Source organism: Platalea leucorodia (genome assembly GCF_965183815.1).
Source record: "Platalea leucorodia genome assembly, chromosome: 9".
Taxonomy (NCBI): domain Eukaryota; kingdom Metazoa; phylum Chordata; class Aves; order Pelecaniformes; family Threskiornithidae; genus Platalea; species Platalea leucorodia.
In genome coordinates, this window is record NC_138831.1 from 5,046,189 (window position 1) to 5,069,174 (window position 22,986).

A 22,986-nucleotide genomic window follows, 5' to 3' on the forward strand; every position below is an offset into this window, starting at 1 on the left:
CTACAGAACAGGCTGTCCAGATAATTGCCTCTTCCCAGCTTTGTGCTGCAAAGTGGTACCACAGAGCTTTGGAAGCCTCTGGGTTTGGATGTGTGGTACAAAAACAGTTTTAAACATATGGTTTTCCTTTCAGTAGCTAAAGCTGACTGTAGAATACTTGTGGGACAAGGGAAGGGTAAAGAGCAGACTTGGAGCAGGGCAAATGTAAGGTCAGGAGGAGTGTGTAAGAGTTGGGAAGCAAGAGACTGCCCAGCTTGATGTCCTGCTTTCTTTGCATTTCTTAGCCATGCTCCGTGTGTCCTTTGTGGGGCTGCATGAAGGAATTGTCACAGGTGATTTTTAGGGCAGCTTGAGGGAGTTAAATGTCAAACTGGTGTGAGCACTTTAGAAAAATCCTTAATTCAAAGTGGTGTAGAGTTCCCCTGTACCGTTTGATCCAGTGGAGAAGTGGGTGCACCGAGTGGGAGAAGGCTGGTCTCTGCTATGAGATTCCTGGCGCATGATCCCAGGGTCCCAGCTGCGTGGTTTGGCACTGGTGGGCTGACTAAAGTATGGCATCTTATTAACAAGTGTGTCCAATGATATGTAAATGTCCTAACAAACTTTACCCTGCACCATTCAGTACATGGTAGCGGTTGTCGTTAAGATTGCATCTAACAACACGTAAGGGTCTGTGCCAGCTCCAGCCTGCTCCATTCAGAGCTGAGTGGAAGCGGCTGTCAATGAACATTTTATGCAGAAACAGTTTTAACGCGGTTTCAATGGTGGCAGCTTGTGCTGTATGTAAGGATAATGCTAATTAATTTCATGTTTTTCTGCCTCCAAAGCAGCCTGTGTGCAAGGTATGCCCTTTTCTCTAGTTAGCACTGCCTCTGATTTTTAGCCCATCAGGAGCGGCTAAGATGAAGTTTCACCGTTCAATGCAACCTCTTAAACTGGAAAAAAAAATGCCTGTTTTTATAAGAATTTCAGAACCAGTTAATTTGTTCAGTTTGCTGGAGATCCATTAGTCTTGAGATGCAGGAGACTGCGTAGATGCCGTTAGTGACTTGATAATTGGAAGTGTGAAACGTGTTTCTGCAAGGCTTGGGAAGGCTGCATATCTTCTGTGGGTGTAGTTTTCGAGGTATGTAACTTGTCCTTTTGCACCGAGCTTTCAGTCCTCTTCATGCATAGACATAGATTTGTCCTGTTGTTGCTTCCTACCTGTGCAGTGTAGGGAGCACACACCAGGATTCACGGCAGCAGCTTCATCCAAACTTGCTGCATCCCCGTAGGACACGGGATGATCCCTGAAGTGTATTTTCTTCTACGTTGCCAAGATGCTATTCACTGGAAACAATTCAAACAGCTTCTATGTAAATTTATAGAAGCACTTCATATAGTTATCATGGTCTTAATCCTGTAGGATGGAACAAGTTTCAGCTCTTGGCTGCGATTAACTGCGCTGCAGACAGTCCCTGCGAGGCCAACGTGAGCGTGCACGGGTCACGTTGGTTTATGGTAGATAAATGTGTGTGAAGTGACTTGCCCTTGGCATTGCATAGAGGCAGCAGCAGTGCTGAGCACAACTCGGGTACAGCTATTTCTGACTTGTATGCTTTTTTTTAAGCAAACTTTGTAAAAATCAGTCTCAGTAATGAGGTCGTTAGGCTCCAGCATTCGTCGGAATTGATACGAAGGTTGCCAAAGATATCTAGAATCCCATTCAAAAGAAACACTTGATACTTTGGAGTATGGAAATTTGGCTGTGGCCCACTTCCTAATCTCGTAGGAATTAGACAACTGGAGAAATAGAAATCTTTAAGTTACAAGAAGGTGGTTGGAAGAAGTTTAAGAATCACGTGACAGAGCTGATAAAAATATATCTGTCCCTAAAAATGAATGATAGCTTAGAGGATGGTAAAAACTAAAAATCATTAAAAGTTGTAACATCCTCTGAGACTTTAAGTCAGAGCCTTACGCCTAGTGTGCAGAAAATCAGTTGAATTAGTATTTGAAAGGAAAACAATAAGCATCAGAATGAAAGCAGCGCTAGTCTAACTGGCGTGCTTTCCTACGTGGAACCGCTGCGTCAAGCCTTGCTTCCCTGCGAAGACAGCAATACATTTGAGAAGTGAATAGAGGTCAGCAGGTTAAATATATTTTACCATTGATTTCCATAGACTTTGTCAAAAGCTCCTGATCATTTTTAGTCTGTCCAGAGAGCAGTCAAGTATTAAAAACAAACAAAAAAGACCCAACGAAAAACCAACCAAACAAAAAAGCCAACAGAAAACCCCGGAGAAATGGGAGGAGAGGGGGAAAAAGGGTCAGGTTTTCCACGGGGCCGGCAAGAGGTGATAAGCAGATGCCTCGAGAACGCCAGGTTGTGCCGTTATTGCTGACCTCCGGCGGGGGCAGCTCCGTTGCCTGGTGCCGGATGGTACCGCGCAGCTGAGTGCTGCCAAATGCAAAGCCACGGCCATCAGACAGAAGGAATACGTAACCCCGCTCACAAGGAGTCTAAATTCAACCACGTTGCCCGAGGCAAGAGAGGGAGCTGGAGTCGGTGTGGACTGCGCAGTTAATGCCTCTGCTCCGCACGCAGCTTTGTAAGAGCAATTAGTAAGGGGCTGGAGAAACGGGTGAAAATGTTATCCGTAAGGGATTTCATGATGAATATCATTAGTTTACACAAGCCACGTTGTTTGAAGACAAGCCACTGATTGATTAAAAAATGGTGGTTTTAATAGTAATTGTTGGGTGAACAATCCTGCATTCAGTCTCCAAAAGGGTACTGTAAAATTAAAGTAGACACAGAACAAGGTGTCAGGAAACATGTAAAGCAACAGAGGAACTATCCTAGACAAGACTGAGTTTGTTACTTAGGAAAAAAATGAATCATAATGGAATATCTTCTCTCTACACATACAAATAGTAAAAAAGTTGGCAGCTTTCATTCTCTCTCCTTTACAACTCAGTAAGTGAAGGTTTGGTGGGACTGGGAGGGGTCTAACTGGAACAGAAGGATGACTGTTTTTGCACAGTGCCGTGGAGTTAATTTTCAGAAATCTCACAAGACTCGGAAGAATTGAAGCACTGTGCAGAGATGACTCTTGTTTTGACTTTTTGTGGGTCTCTGGTTGTACATGGTCTACAATTTCCGTGTGTAGTTAGTAAGCTCTTTGGAGCAGGCTGTGCTCCACCCTGTGTTTATGTATGTCCTGATGCTTTGGGATTCTACTTCAGCCTTAGAATTTGTAGCTGGTACAACCAAACCGTGCTAATTGTTGGAGGTGATGCTTGGGACCAGGTGGTTTTGCACTGGAAGCAGAAATTCTCATCTTTTTGTTTTGTTCTGAAAAATGCAATGAATCTTCCCCAAAGCTGTGTCGTGGCAGTGTATAGCCAGTAATGTTTTTTGGGAAACTTAAAAGTTTAGTGGAGTGTTGATGCATTTCATTACTGATGCTGAATGGACTCGCTGAAATGTCTGCAGGATTCTGTGAGGGTACAAACAGCCAACATACCTAAACTAATTATTAAAAGCTGTTTTTTTTCTTCTCAAGTAAAAAAGCTTAGAGGGGTTCAAAGCCGAATTCGCTGCTGGGGCACCTCTTTAAGGAATTCGGGTGGAAGGGGGTGGTGAGAAGTGTTAAAGGTGCTAATGTTCCTTGTATCCATTTTTTGTACTGATTTCCCTGTTCTTTCTGCTCCCCAAAAAAGGACACCCTGTATGCATACCCCTGCGGCTCTGACCACACTCCCAGCCCTATGGCCAGCCGGGTACCCTTGGAAGCAGCCCCCCTCCTGGAGAAAACAGAGGCCCGTCTGACAGCAGTGGCAGTGAATGTGGAAGATGGCCACACCATTGCTTTTCTGGGAGACAGCAGAGGGAGACTTCACAAGGTATGATCTGGATGTGACGGGATGCAAAGAGGATAAAACTGATCAGGGATGCTCAGGTGGAAGGGGAAAAGAGGCAATTCCCCTTGTCCCTTGGGAAGTCAGGTTCCTACTAAAGATCATTGCTATCAGATGGTCTCTTCTCACACTGTACTGACTGTTGAGAATGTGAATGCCCCAAACAGCGGTCACGTTACCTTTGGTTACATCTGCACTCAGCCAGCGTCAGGGCCGGTGCATCCTACGTGGCTTCCGCAGGTATTGCTAGGCGCATGCTTCAGGTGGCTGAAGTCACTGCATTGAGATTTTGGTGGGAGGTTGAAATCCTCGCCCACAGAAGCAGTTCCAACTTGTGCCTGATGCAGGACGGGTGCCCCCAACTCCTGCTGTGATGCTTTGCCTGCATACAACTGTGACTCTCTTGCAGGTGTACTTAGGAGCAATGGGAGATGCACATATATATGCTTCTTTAGCTATCCAGTTAAATAGCATGGTGAGTGGAGACCTGCTGTTTGACCCGTTGCAGGAGCACCTCTTTGTCATGACCCAGTCAATGGTAAGAGCAATAAAATCCCTTCCACAGAAGAGCTGAAAGCATTTGAGGTCCAGACAAACTACTGACGGGAGCGGGGGAGGCAGAGAAACAGTGTGTATAGCTAAGGCTGTGCTGGGCAGCAGCTGCCTGCCGGTCTGGCTTACAGGGATGGGGACTGGCCTTTTGCAAAAGCTGGAGGAAGCGTGAAGGAAGTCTTGTTACCCTAAACCGTGGCCTGTTTGCCTGTGCATTTCCCTAAGCGAGTCAGGCCGTATCAGCAGTGATGGAGGAATGTGAACTGCAGGCTATAAAAGGCTGGTCTCTTGGCATGAAGACAAGGGACTGCAAATTCCTGGGTTACTCTGTGCTGAGCAGAGACTGTTTGGACAACAGTTTGCATCTCCATCTCAGCAGAAGAATGTGAGCCTTCTGGGTTCACAAGTAATGTGACCCGTCTTGGTTTTGCAAAAGATTAAAAAGAGAAAAGGGAGGTTTTGTGTAATTAAAACTGTGGCACTTCTGTTTTTAATCAGTCAAAAGATTAAGCTGTTCTTCTGTAGGCGCGTAACCTACAAAAAGCAGAAATGTGTGGGAAGTGTCTTCAGATAGCAGAGGTGCGCTCTGACTGGGTATATAACAACAGGCTTGCAGATGAAATCAAGCTGTATAAGGAATCATGCGAGGCACCATTCCCTCCTCTCCTGCTTTCTGCAATTCTGTCTGTGCCCAGTGGCATCGGGAGGAGAAGAGGCACTGCGATGCCTCAGGCTCTTTGGATATTGGTGTCTGCTGAGTAGGAAATCCAGCTATGGATACTTTTATTTGAGAGGATTTGTGCAGCACCACTCATATCAGCTCCTTGAGCTGGAAAGAAAAGGATCCTTCTAGCAAAGGAAAAAGCAGCCCTTGAGTTACTCTGAAGGAAAGAACAAACAAAAAATGAGAGCGTGCTGGAAAACCACTGCTTGCCTTCACCCCCCGCCCAGTGCACTTTGAGATACTCGGAAATTTTGTAACACTTCAAAGGAGGAGTTGAAATCTGTGAGTGGAAGAAGATTAGGGAAATCTGAAATATATCCTTAACAGTAATTGTTCTGTCAATTAAAAAATGCAAATGGCATCATGTACTTAGCAAAAGTAATAGGTTGGGGGTTAGAAGTTGGTATTTTAAAGTAACTGACAGCGTAGTAGCTGAAGTGTAGTAGTGGATTAAAGAGAGGGCAAGAGGCTGAAATCAGCAAGGATAGTAAGTTAAAGCAGAAGTGTTTTGCAAGTAAAACCTACCTCCAGATGGCAGAAGGTTTTTGTTCCGTGTTGATCAAATCTTCTTGGTCTGCTTCCAGTCAAAATGATAGTTCTGCCCGCTAGAGCTGGGCAATAGTGCAGCTGCAGTCAGAGGCCTCAGCCGGAGCTGCTGTCTCCGGCTCCAGTCACCTACATGTCAAGAGAGATGCTCTCCCATGACAGAGTCCAGAAAAGCAAAAGAGTGAATGGTATTCCATCTGCTATTCTTTGATCCATTTTGTTAAAATATAGTTTTATTGCTAAATAAAGCCGCCTCCTTGCACAGAGTGTCACAGATAACCTGTTGATAGCAATACACTTTGCTTGCCTCAGTGCCTCTCTACAGCCTGATGTTTAGATATCCTTCACCAATATGTGAAATGGCCATTCAGATGGGCTCTGGAAACTTGTTCCTTTTTTCTTTATTTTTATGCAATATCGGGGGATTAAGAAGCTGTTTCAGTGGGCATGCAGATGATGGGACTTGGTAGTTAGGCAGAAGAAGCCGTAGGCCTGGGGCCTGTGTTGTGTGTGCTGTTTTCACCAATTTCTTTCTCTGACAGGTGGTGAAGGTTCCCATATTGGAATGTTCCCTGTACTTGGACTGTGAATCCTGTCTGGCGCTGAAAGATCCCTACTGTGGCTGGTGTGTCCTTCAGGGACGGTAAGCTAGATCCCGGTTCACCTGCAAGGATTTTGGAGGGGTAGTGCTTAGGGATTGTCTCCACTTAATCTCTTCCTTTATCTCTGTGTGTCTGTGCATGTCTGTGTGTCTAGATTTAGTTTATTTTTAGTTCCTTTATGGGATATTCTCTCTAACTTACCATTCCTCTGTCTGCCTCCCTAAAACACTGCCAGCAGTCGCAGTTGCACACGAGGGTATCTTTCTACTGCCTTTTGGGTCTTTGGTCACCACTCACGATGCTCCTGTCCCATGGATTTCACCCTGGTTTTAGTCTGCCTGCAGCTCAAACTGCCTCATTTCAAATGTAGAGAAACTATCTTATCTCTTCTTCTGGTGTCACTCTCTTATTTAGCACTCTTTTTCACTTCTTGCTCCCCTGCTGATGTTGCTTAATGAGACATGGTTTATTCCAGCAAATCTGTCTGCTTGCTGGCTCTGTCTCCCCGTAGAACACCATAGGAACTAGTTTATGACCCTTTAAGCCCAAAAAGTGCCTACCCATCTGTATTTTCACAACAGATCATCCTATTATTGAAGGTGGTGGGAGGCTGGGACTTCCATGGCTTGTGTAGCAGCTTCCCCAAGACTCTAGCAAGGCTTCAGACAGCCAGCGTCAGCTTGGAAGCCGAACGTGTCCTGCTGGGGCTGCGCAGATGTCTCACAGGGCTTCTTGCTGTTTCTCTGCAGGTGCAGCCGTCGCTCTGAGTGCTTGCGGTCCAGGTTGAGTGAGCAGTGGCTCTGGAGCTTTAACTCTACACAGCAGTGTCTGTCTGTTCAGTCGCTAACTCCAGCCAATATCAGCAGAGAGGAAAAGAGAAATGTGAGTGGTGATGATCCTCTGATGATGCTTAAGCGTGTAGAAAGTCCCCTGCAAACTCTGAGGAGTCACAAGTCTTTCTGTTGCTTTCAGTGGGGTACTGAATCACTGAGCCTTCAAGCACATGTTGTCTGCCTCACATAAAGAGACTTAACAGCTTGGCTATATCAGGACATAATTCCATTGTTTTTTCCCATAAAACTGAATGTCCTTGCCTGCTAAGAGTTACTAGGTATTCTGGAGTATTTGATGGCTGCTTGGGTGGGGTCCCTCCTTGGCTTAGTATCTATAAGGTGCCTATGTCTGTGGTTTCACAGTGTTTCTGACACTTGCTGTCAAGAAGATCTGAAAGGAGGTGCCCAAAATTACGGCTTCAGTCTGGCATCTGAGAGCTGGCAGAAAAGCTAAGAAGGTGCTGCCGTGTTTTGAAGTCTGTCATTGTGTCAGGAGGTGGCGAGAACCTGTCTTTTGCTAGCGACTTGGGCAAAGGGGGAAGTGCCAATTGCTTGGTGGATGCCAAGTTCAGTTTGGGAATGGCAAGAGATGATGATGCTAGTCAGTCCTAGGAGGCATTATAGGAAAATGGGTGTATATGTAGATAACTACTTTATGGGGCTCTTACTCTGAAAAACTAGAAGCAGAAAATTAATTGAAAAAAAGAAGAATGTGTTCGAGGGCAAATTATTTACTGGGTATTATTGAATTGGTAGATATTCCTGGCTATCTCGGACTTACCTTCTCTGCGTGAGGAAGAATTTTACTCGTGTTACTTTGAAGATTATGAAAGCCCAGCAGTTCTGACAGAGTCAGGAATCATGTGTCCTTCTCCAGATCCCAGCCAAGCACCAGCTTTGCCAACAGGAGCAGGTCAGTGAAATGCTTTAAATGGCACATGATAGGTCTGATAACGTTGTTGGGAGAAAGTACATCGTAGGTCCGTCAGATTGCCAGGATTAAGAGCCATGAATGTATGTGGTCTGTCAGCAGGTGTTCATTTCATTCTGTCATAATATCTGTTTGCTTTCTACTTGTGTGTCACACACATCCTGTGCTAGTTTGGGCTGTTGCCAAATTCCGATGCCAAATTCTGGTAGTTGGAAAGGAGATCCTGCTTGAAGGGTTGTATGCAAATCTAAATATGATCTGAAATGCAGTCTAGAGAGATGGCTGGTTTGGCAGCTTTGTCATAAATCTGGAGAGAGAACTCTCTTAAATACTGCTTTATTATTTAAATCAAACAAAATGCAAACCTTCTCAAAATCCATGTAGTAATGGGAGAAGGAAGTACGTGTAAGGAAAGGCAAGGAGAGACCCACAGTCCTTAAAGTTAGAAATGAATCTGCAATGCAGCATAACCTCGGAAAATACAAAGTCAGCCTTCTATTACTGTGAACAATAACTGGCTGAGTATTGCTAACTGGCCACTCTAAAGAACCTGGAAAGTTCTCAGTTTATAGTCCTTGCACTGGATTTTACCCAGCTTGTCAGTGTGAGCTCTGATGAGCTGACCTCTTCAAAGAGCTTGTTCTTCTGAGGTAAAAGGCAGGTGCCGGTTGGGAAGCATTCCACGCGATTCACCTAAATGGCTAAACAGATTTTCCGTGCAAGTATGCAGCTGGCTAATAGGTCTGAAGCAATCTCCATGGACATAACATGACAGCAGAACCCTGCTAACACACTCGTTCAATCTCAAACTCCTTCATTTTCGATATTATTATATCTGTTGGCTTTCACGCTGCTTTAGTCTGGAACAAACCGACCAGGTCTCCATTCAGGGTGGTCAGGCACAGAGGGAGAGGGCTTCATGCACTGCCACTGCAGGCAGAGTGGGCAGGATTGGCTTCCCTCTTCAGTTCTGCAAATGTGGGCCTGAATTTAAGCACAGTTGTGAAAAATCAGTGTAGATAAAGCCGCAGTCTAGTTCTCATTATTCCAGCCTTCAGATATTCTTATTGACTCCTTTGTAAGTCAGTCTTGCTTGTATTTCAGGACTCCATAGATGCTTTGCCTATGTTATTTTCATATTGCATCTCTGAGGCTTAACAAGTTGCTTCTGTTTTCTAGCCTGAACTTGCTCATGGATGGTTTGTGTCCATTTGATCTGTTTGTGTTGTCCTTTTGCTTCCACAGCTCTTCTCCCGCTGAATGAACTATGGCCAGGCATTCTTAGCAGAGTTTTGCTGTTAACTTTTTCCTTATTTTCTTTTGTTATTCAGACTTCCTCTCTCCTTCACTGTATTGCTAGCCCTTCTTTGTGTGGCTTCTGTGCTCTGCTAAGATGAACTTGAAGGTGGTAACCAGAATCACACACTGTTTTCTAAATGAGGTCTCATCAGGGCCTTAGATACTGGCACTTTCCTATTCCTACTTATAATACTTTTCCCAGCTGATGAAAGTATTTGCCTTTTCTTCAGCTTTGTTTTAAAGGTTGCATACCAGCTCATCTGTCACTTTAAGCTGTTGAGCTCCAAGTTGATAGCAGAAACTCTTGCTCTCAATTTGCAAGTGCTCGACCTCATCTTCTGTACTGTTGAACAGCATTATTGGCAGTCATGGGAAATAATGGCCTTTTTGGAGAAAGGCATATTTATAAATATGGTGTCATAACCCTGAAATCCTGGGAGGTGTTAGCCTTTCTGCCACTGCCAAATGCAATCACCTCTATGACAGTGATGGCAGTTGACAGTACTGCAGTGACTCCTGCCTCCAGCTGCATATGATACCCTGATTTTCTCCTAATTGTGGGTTTTCACACGCACCTCATCATCAGCTGTTAGTACTAGTGCACTGCTTCGCTTGTCATGCTATCAGGAACCCAGCTCAGGCCTGACTGATCCTTCACCAGACATGTTAATTGTTTTGTTGTGAATAGAGCTTGCTTGCAAGAGGAGGTCTGAATTGTGTGAGAGGAACGATGGACGAGCATCTTGTTACTTACTTCTATAGAAAACTATCTTGGAGAAATGGCAGCTCCTGGAGTTGAGCAGGGCATGCAATATGTTCCCATTATTTGGAGAACTAATATCCAATTCTAGGGTTGGGGGCATTTGTCTGGAACAAGATTAATTCGCTGTTTTAGTACTGTCATATGCAAAATACCTCCTTCAGGCTCATGCTATCAGCTGCAGTAAGTTTTGACCATCTCTGCAGCTATTTGGTCTATCAGAAAACAGTGATAGTCTCTTCCCAAAGAGAACTGGGCTGTCCTGAGGCTTGTAGTTGACATGAGACCTGGATTTAAAGCAGATAAGCCTTCAGTCATTGCAAGTGAGATTACAAGTCTTAAAAACCTCTTCACTGACTCACTTCTTAGTCTGGACATAGAACAAAGCTCTCAAGGCGAAGGCAGTATGTGAAGGGCATGTCAGTTCTAAGGGTTTGGTTTTCCTTTGGATGACAAAGGAAGGCAATCAGCTTTGAGCCTGAAATGTAATGTCTTCCTCTAATACAGAGATGACAGTGGAATTATAGCAGATAAAGATGGAGGGATCTTCAGACTAGTCTTCCTTCCCATAGGTTGGCAAGAGCTGTCATAACGACTCCTGACAAACTCGTCCAACCTGTTTTTAGTGTCCCTAGGATAATCTAGTGATTGAGATGCTAGAAGCATGGAAGGCAATCCGTCTCTCCATGTTTGACAGTGTCTTTCCTAAAGCATGCTGTGTCTCTTAACAGTATGGCAGACTTATAGTGGCTCCATTTCTAAGAAATTTTTATTTTCATTTTCAGATCATGTCACCATAAAGCTCGTAGTGCGTTTCCATGACATCTTCATTGCTTCTGTGGACTTCTCTTTCTATGACTGTGCTGCAGTGGCCCTGCTGTGGACATCAGCACCGTGAGCACCTGCTTTTTCTTGTCTGTAGTTATAGGGAGGGGGCTGTCCCATCCAGGTTCGTCTTAGCAGCTGCTTTTCTGTCATTGTTCCAGGTGTCAGAAGTGTGTGAGCAGTCTCTGGGGATGTAACTGGTGCATCCAGCAGCACCTCTGCACCCACAAAGCAGCCTGTGAAGAAGGAACCATTATTTACAATGAAAGGGTGAGTCTCCTACTCAGCCCTAGTCCTATGTGCTATTACAGCCTCAGTGAGCTGCAGTGAGTCAAATCTCTTCTCAGGTAAAATAGCAGCTGTCAGTCACGTCAAGCAAGGAGGTGAGCTGTTGGAGCAAAGCCTCCCCTTGGAGCGACACAAGGCTCTGCCTCCCTGATGTTCCAAAGCCTTGCTAGGTTTCTGGGGAAGTGCCATCAGATGAAGCAGGTCGCCCTCCTCCTGGGGTTATCCAGCCTGTGCTTTCAAAGCGAGGGACAAGAGCAAGCTGGCAGGGAGGCTGTGAGCGGGGAGGTGGAACAAGTGCCCAGTTTGGGGCTGCCACAGGTGGCCTTGCAGTTTTGTGGGGGATGAAAGCAGGCAGACCTCCCTCTTGAGTGGAAGTGAGTGCAGGCATCTGTGGGAAGGGGGAATGTTGCTGGGTCTTCTGCGCTGTGAGCAGATGATGTGTGGTCCCATCCCAAGACAAGGTAGCATGAGATGTAGCTCTCATTGAAATCCAGAGGGTGAAGCAGCCTCTTGTGAAGACTGCTATGGGAAGTAATACGGAGTGTTTTTCTGCTAGGGTTTTACTCTGTTCCCTTTCTTTCTCTCTTCTCACCCCACCGTGTTGTTTTTCTCTAGGCCCAGATCCCAACCTCAGGTGTGTTTCCTTCTTCAGCAGCTCCCCTCACCAAGTCCTCTACCACAGCCCCAGCTGTGGCCACAAAACCCATCACTCCCCCGGTGCGTGTGGTACCGAGCACTGTGCCCCCCACAGAGCCCAACCACGTCACGCTCTCCGCAGCCTCAGATACAACCACTGAGCCTACAGAAACCCTCAGCTATACATACTTTACTCTCTCAACCGAAGCAGCCTCTTTCCAGGCCGTCACAGAATCCCCTCTACCACCGCCAGCAGACAAACCTGCTGTCACTGCGCCAGAGATGACAACTTCTGCTGCATCTGTCCTCACCAGCCCATCCAAAAACGTGGATCATGCAGCCTTGCCCACTGAAGGGCCAGCCACCGTCCAGGAGCCACGGCACACCGACCCACCCACCACCCTAGTGGGTAGCCCTCTGCACACATCTGCAGCAGCAGTAACTCCTTCCCCTCATATCACCAGTTTCAAGTGGCCTCTAAGTTCTTTTCCTACCACAGAGGCACTGACATCTGCCATCCCATCTCCCCAAACCCCCAGCCAGGTGCCGGGAGGCCCTGCTGCCTCTGATGACTCTCCCAGATTGCTGGGAACTGAACTGCCTGCTTCAGAGCTCTCACCGTCAGCTCCTCCAGACTGGCTGCTGGAGGAAGGCACGGAGCTCCAGGACACAGAGGACTGGATGGATTTGCTGCAGGCTGAGAATGACACATCTCCCTTCTCTGCTTCTACTCTTCTGTCGGGTGATGGTGATTCTTCAGAGAGGGATGTCCCTGACTTTCCCAGGATTCTCCACCCTGACCTCGACTATCAGTATGATGCCCCTGAGTTTTGGGAGGAGGTAAGCTGCTCGGCTTTGGAATTCACAGTTTAAAGCTTTGAAGTTTTCATACACATTGGTGGTCTAGTATTTCAGCACACAGGAGAGATTGTGCCCTCTGAGAGTGTAGAAGCTGACCGCTGTAATGTGCAGAGTGAGAAGTGGCAGCCTGAGGAACAAAAATGTGTGCAAGGTTCCCAGGTCTTGTAGAAATGCTGCTGGCCTGAAGGTGGCAGCTGCTGTAATGTCCAGCATATTCACAGCTTTCTGCTCTTTACCTCTTTGGGCTCTTGCATTGCTTTCTTGTAACTTCATGGTAAAGAAGCACAGCCATGCCTTCATTCAGGCAGGGCTTGTTTCTCTGTTGGCCTGTTAGGCTTTGATTCCCTGTATCAGAGCCATGGAGGTCTCTTTCTCTAACGACCTGTGTTTGTTTCCAGAATGAAGAGCTTAGCTGGGGTCCAGGTGCATGTCCCTGTGTGCAGGGAATCCAGGGATCTTCACTGTTTCCAGTCAACGTGGCGAGGAAGATAACCCTGCTGGGAAAGAACTTCCACCTCTATCAGGTAGTCAGCTCAATGCCATCAGCACTGAGAAACGGTATTAATGCAGAGCGCTGTTTGGGCAACTGGACTGCTAAAAGTACATGCAAGACACGGTTGTGGCTCTGCCTAGGTTTCTCCTGTTTGCAGAACCACCCAGAGGAATGACCTGCTTCTGTGAATAAAGAATTGCATAGCTGGATTTATTGGTGGGTAGGAGGTCACCCAGAGAAAGGGAGAGTACAGGTGTGCACCAACCTGCTGGAGAAGATCTGCATGCGTTTGGATTAAGTTGCACCTGTGCTGCACTGTAGATGGTAGTTCTTGGAATAACTTCCTGCTGAATCTCTGCTGATTGTTTGTGTCTCCGTAAACTAAAGATAAATCATCTGTTCCCTTTCCTTTCTGGCATGCTCATGTTAATGTGGCTATTCCTGTCGTACCTGAAACTTCTGCAATGGGGAAAACCACCCTTGAAAGCTATGTTTCTTGGGTGTGCCTCTGATAAAAAGTCTCTTTGCTTCTCAAGACAGAAAACTGATTTAGTAACCTTTTACAAACAACCACCTCGGAACATGCAGCCCACAGACTAATTGTTACTTTATATGTTAAACCTGATATACTGCACTGCTCAGAGGAGCAGAGCTGGTTACAGATGCATATCCATCTTTTCTACAGGAAGCGTCTAAGCAATTCAGTGGAGGATTTACAGGAGAGAGAGAAGAAAAATACACTTAGTGTTTTTTTGGGTGCCCTGCCCAAATCTGTGTACTCCGCTCTTCATTTCCAAGCTAATGTTTCACAGAGACAACAGGCATAACTTCACAGTCCCACTGGTTTTGCTTTAATTCCTCCTCCTGTGCCGAGTTCTCCCCGCACTGACGTACACGTGCTCCCTTCTAGGTGTTTTGTTTTGTGTTGGTTTGCCTTTCATACATGGAGGCAGTGAGAGCATAGAGAGCCCTTGAATACAGCATAGAGTTGGCATAACGAAGGGAATGAGAGGAGCACGCCGCTTGCACAGCAAGCGGCTTGGTAAAAGGTACTGAATTGGAGAGGCAGGAGTACGCTGTCGCGTAGCAGGAGGCTCCGTGAAGTTGGGAAATGGTGCAACGTGTATCTTCTCTGCAGGACCAGCAGTGGGACTATGAGTGTGTCCTGAATTTGGAGGGGAGGACAGTGGTGATGGATGCTTATGTGGAAGGAGAAGAAACAAACCAGTCCATCTGTTATATCACCTGCCAGATGAACCAGGTGAGCGCGCGCAATACAATGCCATTTCAGAGTTCACACTGGTGCTGTTTTTGCTCAGCAAAACAGCAGGCTGGAAGGCAAGGTCTTCGGGGAAAAGAGCATATTCTGCAAAAATATTTGTAGAATGTTTAGCACTGTGGGGCCCTCATCTGTGATGCTGCTCTCTGGTGGAGCTGGTGTCTTCAACTTGCGGGAAGTTTGTGCAGTCTGAGCCGCACAACCTGTCGCTGCGTTTGCTGTAGCACGCGATGATGCCGTCTCTGAATCACCACTCATTGCAACGTGCCAGGACGGCGCCGCTTCTGCTTTAGCTTGAGGCACTGTTGTTCATGGTTCTCTGGATCATGACTTCTGTGATGGTCATTCTTTTATGAAAAGAAAAATGCTATTAATACCAATTTTGTTCTTAGTGGTGGAAGCTAGCCTGTGGATTGTGAGATTAACAGGGAAAATTAAAACAGTCATGTACATTTCTGGATGATGTGTGGATTTTACTTAGGGCAAGATTTGCAAGCAGAGGTGCTATTTTTTGGTTCACAAACTCATATAGTTAAGGGAGGGGAACAACATAGGCTCTTGTGCATATGAGCCCTGCGGACCAATTGTCATCCTACATCTTCAGCTCTACTGAAATTGCAGAAATGCCAGCTTGAGCAGTTTTCTGAGCAGGTGGCTTGTAGATAGGACTTAGCCATTTAGGAATGCAGTTAAGAAGTTAGATAAGTATTGTTGTGAGCACACTTTTGTTTTCAGTGTTCATCCTAGTGAACCAATGCTACTCTTCCTAGAGCAGAATTGTGACTGCGCGAACCAGTGAGGACAGGCCTGTGCTGCCACTGCCCCAGCTAACGCTGCCTTGTCCGCATTCACAGGAAGCTCCATATAGGCTGTATGTGCCGGTGCACTATGCAGGATGGATGCTGATGATTTTTGCCTGTTCAGCTGGCTTGTTTGTGCCTCTAAGTCCTTTGTCTTGATGGTCTTTTGTCTTTGCAGTACAGTTACACAGCGCCTCAACTCGAATTCAACGCTGTGGTGTTTGTGCAGAGGCGACGACACCTTCGAGTGGACAGTGCTGCAGATCTTCACGGTAGGAGTGCAACGCCTCCCCAGCAAAAAGACAGCAGATGAGGTGGAAGAGAATTGAGAAATCCTCCAATGAGGCTTTTTGCATCTGTAGTAGTCCTATCACAGGGAAACTAAGGAAAACATACAGCCTCATTTCTGTTGCTTGTCACAGGGGAGGGAGGAGGAGAGGTTTCTGTGCAAGATGCCAAGTTGCTGGATTGTTCTGTGCCCTAGGGGATGTTTGCAGATGCCTCTGAATTTGTCTCCTTTGCAGTGACTTTTTACAACTGCTCTGTGGGACACACTGATTGTAGCCGCTGCCAAACAGCTGACTCAAAGTACAACTGCGTGTGGTGTGGAGGTGACAACCCCAGCTGTATCTTCAGGGGCTCCTGCAAGGAAGAGATAGAAGACCTGTGTCCAGCACCTCTCATTCACTCTGTGAGTAACCTGCTCGCACTGCACCCAGGGCAAGGAGGGCTCCATTCTCCAGTTGAAATCAAAGGGCTGCGAACTCAGAGTGCGAACAGTGCAGCCCAATAATACATTGACCATCTGAAGAGCAAGTTAGTCCTATTCTACTGTGATCTCTTGGTGTTGTGAGGATGCTAGCCTTTTGTGCTGGGGTTTCAGTTTGCTGATAGAAAACAGTGGGGAAAGATGCATTTGTATCTCATGTGAGCTGAAACTGGCACGCCAGGAGGAGCAGAATCATTCAGGAGCTGGGAAGGGGTCCACAGATTGGATCCTCCAACTGTCCCGAGCCAGACCCTGAAATAGGTTGGCCCAACTGAGCCTGGGGCAAAGGAGGGCAAAACCTAATGATAATGGCACAGCAAGGATGGGAAAGGCATGACAGATTACTGGAATTAATTTTTTTTGTCTGTTTATTTTAAATGTTTCTTGCTAACTGCCACATGACAAGTGTCTGTAGCCATGTGTCCCTTTTGCTGTCGGCTTGTTCTCCCTCTGGTGGCACAGAACATCCATGTGCTGCATTTTGTCTTAGTTTATCTTGGATGCTGCTCAGGGACAGAGCTTTGACGTTTGTGCAGCATGCAATTCATTGTCGTACTGATGCTGAGGGGGGAATGGTGCTTGCTGCTTCAATACTAGTAACGTGTATTGGCTTGTGCATTCCCACTCTTCAGCAGAAATGCCCTATGGAGTGGTCAGCATGTTGATGAGAAGGCAAAGCAGGGCAGTCCTTGCCTTAGAAGTCTATAGTAGATTATCAGCTCTGGGGGGGACTGCTGGCAACAGTGAGGTATGGGAAAGAAGGCTCCGACTGTGGTGTTCTTTATGGCCTTTCTTCTGATGAGGGTGCAACCTGGTACTAGTCTAAGCCAGTAAAAGGAATCCATAGCAGTGACCCGACCAGGCAGAGTTTGTAATGGGGCAGTTGAAGGGCCCTGTGCTGTAGATCAGTTGCCAGACTGCAGAGGTCTGAGATACTGTGACATTGACACATGCGCGGATGTCTTTGCAGGTGTACCCCCTGTCTGGACCAGTGGAAGGTGGCACTAGAATCACCATCACTGGCTCAAACCTCGGGCAGAAACATCAAGACATTGCAGAAACTGTCACTGTTGCAGGAATTCCCTGTGCCGTAGATGCTCAAGAGTATGAGATCTCTAGCAGGTAGAGTATCTGTGAAACCTCCTCCCAGAGGCAGGCGCTGGCTTTTCCCGTGGCTGCTGACACCAGCCTGAGATGTCATTGCCTTTGCTGTAGCAGGTATTGAGCCTTGCCCGTTCCCCAGGGAGTGCCCCTGAGTAAGGTCGCTGATTAGTCACTCAGGCAGTGACCTTAGAGAGATAAGGTTGTGTACAAGGCGATGGCCAAACAGTGCTGCCGTATGCCGACCACGCTGCCAGTACAGAGCCCACAGGCCAGCCGGATCAGGGAGTCACAGGCTCAGAACCATGCAGTTTCATGGGTGTCTCTCCCAGCCACAGGGTGATTTCCATAAAGCAAAGGACATGGCTTGTGCAAGTGTCACTGCTAGGAAAATATCCCAACCATGTTAGCACAGGGTGAGGATGGGAACACGTGGTTGGAGGTACGGCACAGGTTCTTGCCTCTGCTTGAGTGGGCACACCCCTAGATTGTCGTTCTTCACTTGCCAGCCGGACTTCCACTTCCCGGGAACAAACCCAGTGCAAGGACCCTCTCAGCCAGGGACAGACCAGAGAGTCCTGGTGGGCACTATGCCACCATTCTGGTGGCTAGGAGTGCCTGGCAGGTCACACAACGCTTATAAAAGTAGTGGCTAGGAGGGGGATGAGAAGCAGAAAGACCTGTCCTGCTGAATCCAGCTAATGTCAGGGATAGAGAGCCGGGTAGCTGGTGTGTCTGGCCAGGGCAGGACCATATAACAAGGCAGTGTAGTCAGGTGTTGAGAGGTGTGACTGGGGGGTAGCTAGGAAGCAAGGAGAAAGGAGTATTTGTGTAGTTGGCCTGTGGCAGGGCAGGTAGCTGGGAGCCTTGGACAAGGGAGGGAGAGGAGCCAAGCAACCAGCAGGAGAAGAGGAGAGCAATTGTGAGTAACCTCTCATCAGAGCTGTCACAAACCCATTTTTCCATTCCACGGTAGCAGTAGTTGTAGCACCTTTCCCTCTGGGAGCCAGGTAAGATCCTGCTGGGCGATGGCCTGCTGTGTTGAGCAATGTTGTCCTGTCTGTGCACCTTGTCTGTCTGGATCTGTCTGCTTTCTGTTTTCATCCTGGAATTCGAGCATAATCTTTCTGGGGTTAGCGCTGTCTTTGTTCTGTATCTGTAAATCACCTGGCATCACAGGGTCCTGGCTTGGGACTGCACTGCCTAAGTTCAAATTCCTGAGCCTTTTTGGTTGAGGGGGTATAGCTGTGAACCTGGAACCCACTCCTGAGCAAGGCCCGGACAAAATTAATCCCCTACTCTGTAGGAAGGCTGGGAAGTCTCCTGCAGAGTAGTTTTTCTGTTAGCAAATCAGTGCTGTAACGTGGGATTCCTTGCTGCCCTGTTCTAAGTACAACCTGACTTTTCACCTTGTCAGCATCTCCCATACCAAACTACGGCTGGAAAAAGGACTGGGAAGAAGGGGTGGTGCCAATCAGGGGAACTGGCTGGTCCCAGAGGCCGCTGGCTGAAGACCAGTGCCAGCTAAACATAGTCTTGAGTTTTCTTCTGCATCAGACACAGCGCTAACGTGTGGATTGACCGCTGCTAGCCTGGGGTCACTCCAGATGTGACTGATTTGATCAGCTCTGGACAATAGCAGAGTTCTTGGGCTCTTCGCGTATCTGTGATACAGCAGGCTTCATCCTGTCTGTCCCAGAAAGAATAATCTTGGATAGGATGGGCCTGTTTGGAACCACTCCCTGCTTTTTTCTGCTGCACCTAATCCAGCTTTTAAAGGTATTTCTCAATGTTTGGTAGTATATTCTGAACAAATGATAAGGCTGAAAGAAGGGAGCTGTGGTTGCTAGATGTTTTTAGGACATGATGCAATGGATACAGCTCATCTGCTCTTCCATGGTGTGACACTGTTCTTGGATTGCCCTGCAGTATCGTGTGCGTCACTGGCGGGAGCTGGACAGAGAGATTTGGGCACATTGTGGTGGAAGTGCCTGGAGGAGGACGTGGAGTTTCTGGGCATATTTTCACCTATCAGGTAACGTAACTATTGCTTCTTTAATACCTCTCCCTGTTCTTCCAGTATCTCTGCTAAATGGCTGTCTATCAGATGAACTTATGGGACTCTACCAGGCACTTGCTGCTGGTGTTTTTACCTGACTTTTCTGGTGTTTGTGTCGTGTCGTGGTTTTTGCAGGTTTTTTTCTCTCCGCCCTCCTTTTAAGATGATAAGAACAGCTGTACTGGGCAATACTAAAGATTCTGTAGTCTAGTGATTTTTTTTTTCCCCCCAAAAAAATGATAACTATTATATGCTTAAAGAAAGAGGAAACAATACAGGGTACCTTTCTGATTTGGAGATTTTTTTACTGATTTTTACTTAACACTTTACTAAGACTTCTGACTTTCTGTTTATTAATTTGCAAATTGAACACACTTTTAGCTTCTGACCTTCAGCAGCTAGTGGCAGTAAGTCCAAAGTGACTGTGCATTGTATGGAGAAATGTTTCCTATTATTTTTAAACACGTTTCTGACAACTTTTTGATATCTTAAACCCAGCAACTATGAAATAATATTTAAGCAGTTTTTAGATACAGTTACTCACTTTTCGTCCTTGCTGTGCAACTTACAGGCTATGTACCTAGTTGCATGTCTCCCCCTCCCATGGGGAGGGGAAAGAGATGCCTGAAAAGTCTTAGGCTATTCCATTTTGGGCTGTATAGGACCATTTTATATACTGGATATGCTTGTTGCTCTTCTCTTGGTTTGGGTTCTATTATCACCATTTTGAGGCAGGGTGATGAGAGCTGCGTGGTATGCTCAAGACACGAGTGCAAACGGAATTTTTACTGTGGCATAAAAATCTTTTTTCTTAATTCCCTTCCCAGTAATTCCTACCACTTGGTGTGTTTTTGTTGAGATCTGTGCTTACAGCTGGTAAGAGTTGTTATAGGTACCAAAGCACTCTTGAATGGGCAGGAGCTATTGTGAGACTCACAGCTGTGTACATACAGTTGGCTTGCTTTTTTTGCTGTAGTCTCCCTGCTCCTTTTCACTTTATGTATCTTGCTTTTCATTTATCAGCAGTGACTTATTTGTGCCACTCTGCCTGGTTCCTCTAAATTTTGCTGCAGCTCCTCAGTGATACAAAGTTTTTGTTACTCCAAATAATTTATCAAATTTCATTTCCCCTTTCCAGGTCACCTACAAGTATGTGTAACAGCACAGGTCTCAACACAAATTCTTAGGGCTCCCTGCTGGTAATCTCCTCATCTACTTGACAAACAGACAATTTATTTGCTACCTTGTTTTTCCTAACCTGAGTTATTAATCCAGTTACTGATCTGAACAATCCCTTTGAACTGTTAATCCTAGGGTTTGTGTGTGAGGCCCACAGCTCTGCTGTTTGCAGCATCCATCTGCCTTTTGCAGTCTGTGGAGAGGCTGGTCCCCGATTCGTGGTGCTTGCCGGTGCGATTGATCCCTCCTCTGTTGCCTCTGCTCCGTAAGGTAGCTGCTGGAGCCTAGCTGAGGCCTGCCTGTGTTTGAGATCTATAGCTTCTATTTTCAGAGCACTGAAGGTCACTGAACATGTTCTGCTGTTTTATTTCCTTGCCTTATCTTTTGAGGTCCTTGTCACTCACCTCCTTTTTTTTTTCTTTTTTTTTTTTTTTTTCTTTTTTTTTCCCCCCTTCTTCTAGAATCCAGAGCTGAAATCCATTGTTCCAACTCAGGGCCCCAAAGCAGGAGGAACCTGCCTTACCCTTCTGGGCTCAAAGCTGCTGACTGGGCATCCTAGTGAGATCAGTGTCCTGCTTGGAGACCTCCCTTGCCACATGTAAGATCAGAGCATGCCGACGTGCTGGCTGTGCGCTGCCCTGAGTCCTTCCCAGAGCCCTGCAGGTTGTGATGCTGCCTGGCTCAGCCCTTAGCACAGAGCGCTCTGCTCTCCTCTGTGTTCCAGGAGATCCTTCCCTTGAGGGTCATGGCAGCAACCATCTTACATTCCTGCCCACGTTCCCTTGGACGTGAACAGTGCTACGTGGCCTCTGTTCTGCATGTCTCCTGGCAGGACTATACCCCATCCTGACAGCTCTGCTTTTGCTGATGGGGAACTGCAGTTGGCTCCTGCAGACTAACACTAAGAGCTGCTTGTTCTCTTGCATCCTGGGACACGTACACTTGACAGCACTGCTGGTGAGAAGGTGCATGTGCCTTGGTAGCATGCTTCCAGTCTTTTCAGTCTGGATGGTGGCTGTACCTGCTTTTTGTCCACATGCTGCTCACTGACAATGCCCAGCAATTATTGCTTGCCTAGATAAGGCACAAGACCTTTCACTATTAAATTTAGGAAAATACCAGAAGAGGTTTGCAGACTGTCTGCAAAAAGAGCAAGGCATAGTACTATAAAATCTGTCTCTGCAGTGCCTGTGTTAATCCCTTGTTCTCTCTTCTGTCTCTCCAAGCCTCTCTGAGATGACGGAGGATCAGTTGGCATGCCAGACGAGCCCCAGCAATGTGTCCGCAGAACTCCCAGTCACTATCAAATATGGGGACCAAGAGCGGAGACTGGAAGGATCCCTCTTCAGATATACTCTGGATCCCAACATCACTTTTGCAGAGCCGCCTAAAAGCTTCCTCAGGTAGAAAGACTGAGTGCGCCTTCCCCAGGGCTGTGTGCTGAGGCAGGTGCTACAGCACCAATGGCATCTGTTGAGTTGCACTTTGGAGTAAAGCCGGGCTTGTAGGAATGAGCATGAGCAGGAGGGTGAGAGCATGAGCAAGGCAGAGCTAATGAATAATAGGTGGGTGAGATCAGCTGTTTTTCTCTTTCAGTGGAGGGAGAGTGCTCAGAGTTCATGGATACAACTTGGATGTTGTACAGAAACCGAAGATCCGAGTTACGGTTTCTCCATCTGAACGCCGGCGCCGAGGACTGGGACGATGGCGCAGAATCATCCCAGACACGGAGTGCCCCGAGGATGCTCTGTGCAGCGTCCAGCAGGTAGCGTGGCAAAGTGCTCAGTGGAGCTGAGGGTGCACAAGGGTTGATGTGCTGCTCTGGAGAGGTGGGCTTTCTGTCCCTAGGGCTTTTCCCCCCACTTGCTGTCATCTGCTTGAATCGTACCAACAGTCTTGGCCAAGTGGAAGTGTTCTCTGCCGGACTGAGAGGTTAAGCACTTCCACAAACATTTCCATGAGTTGGGTGTGCCTCTGCTTAGAGATGTGCAGGATTTGTGATGTGGGACAGAAACAGCGAGGCAGCAGTGTGGAGACAGAGAAATCTACAGCTGAGCCAGAGAGCTTGTGTGGCCCAGCATGTCCATGCTCCAGACTCGTCCTTTTGCATAGTTCAGTCCATCTCTATAGCCCCTGGGCACTCTTTCACTCTGAGATAGAAAAACAGGCAGAGTTCAGTGAAATTACCAGTTCCACCACCATTTTCTGCTCTCCTGCTGCCAGTGTCCTCAGATGGGTCGCTGCAGAAGTATTGATGTGATCATCAAGGTCACAGAGCACACAGCAGCATTTCCAGAGGTAGAGGGTGTTTGGCAGCCAAAGTACAAGAAGGATTTGCGTTATTAGTGCAAATGATAGAGGGCTTCCTGTACATGAACTGGGAGAACATGCTCCTGATGCACATGCATCAATAATAGCTGGTTCTACCCACGTTCTTAGGAAGGCATTTGTGGCTGTAGAGGAGGAAAAAAAAATTTTACTCTAATACTTTCACCAAATGTATAAAACATATCCAACCGGACGAAGGAACACTTCTTTCACAG

General features: G+C 46.9%; 1 protein-coding gene across 1 annotated transcript in view; it reads left to right on the forward strand.

The window, feature by feature from the left end:
• PLXNB1 (plexin B1) overlaps positions 1 to 22,986 on the forward strand; it is a gene marked incomplete at both ends in the record, with an annotated part of 38,754 nt that overhangs the window by 2,084 nt on the left and 13,684 nt on the right. Inside the window, 17 exons of the mRNA XM_082321049.1 lie at positions 3,709 to 3,891; positions 4,316 to 4,444; positions 6,271 to 6,371; positions 7,080 to 7,212; positions 7,920 to 8,076; positions 10,939 to 11,047; positions 11,140 to 11,248; positions 11,882 to 12,742; positions 13,162 to 13,287; positions 14,395 to 14,517; positions 15,514 to 15,607; positions 15,860 to 16,026; positions 17,075 to 17,226; positions 19,135 to 19,240; positions 20,905 to 21,041; positions 21,670 to 21,846; positions 22,040 to 22,208. Of these exons, the coding sequence (XP_082177175.1) occupies positions 3,709 to 3,891; positions 4,316 to 4,444; positions 6,271 to 6,371; positions 7,080 to 7,212; positions 7,920 to 8,076; positions 10,939 to 11,047; positions 11,140 to 11,248; positions 11,882 to 12,742; positions 13,162 to 13,287; positions 14,395 to 14,517; positions 15,514 to 15,607; positions 15,860 to 16,026; positions 17,075 to 17,226; positions 19,135 to 19,240; positions 20,905 to 21,041; positions 21,670 to 21,846; positions 22,040 to 22,208 (3,033 nt within the window). The remainder of the gene's footprint in view (positions 1 to 3,708; positions 3,892 to 4,315; positions 4,445 to 6,270; positions 6,372 to 7,079; positions 7,213 to 7,919; positions 8,077 to 10,938; positions 11,048 to 11,139; positions 11,249 to 11,881; positions 12,743 to 13,161; positions 13,288 to 14,394; positions 14,518 to 15,513; positions 15,608 to 15,859; positions 16,027 to 17,074; positions 17,227 to 19,134; positions 19,241 to 20,904; positions 21,042 to 21,669; positions 21,847 to 22,039; positions 22,209 to 22,986) is intronic.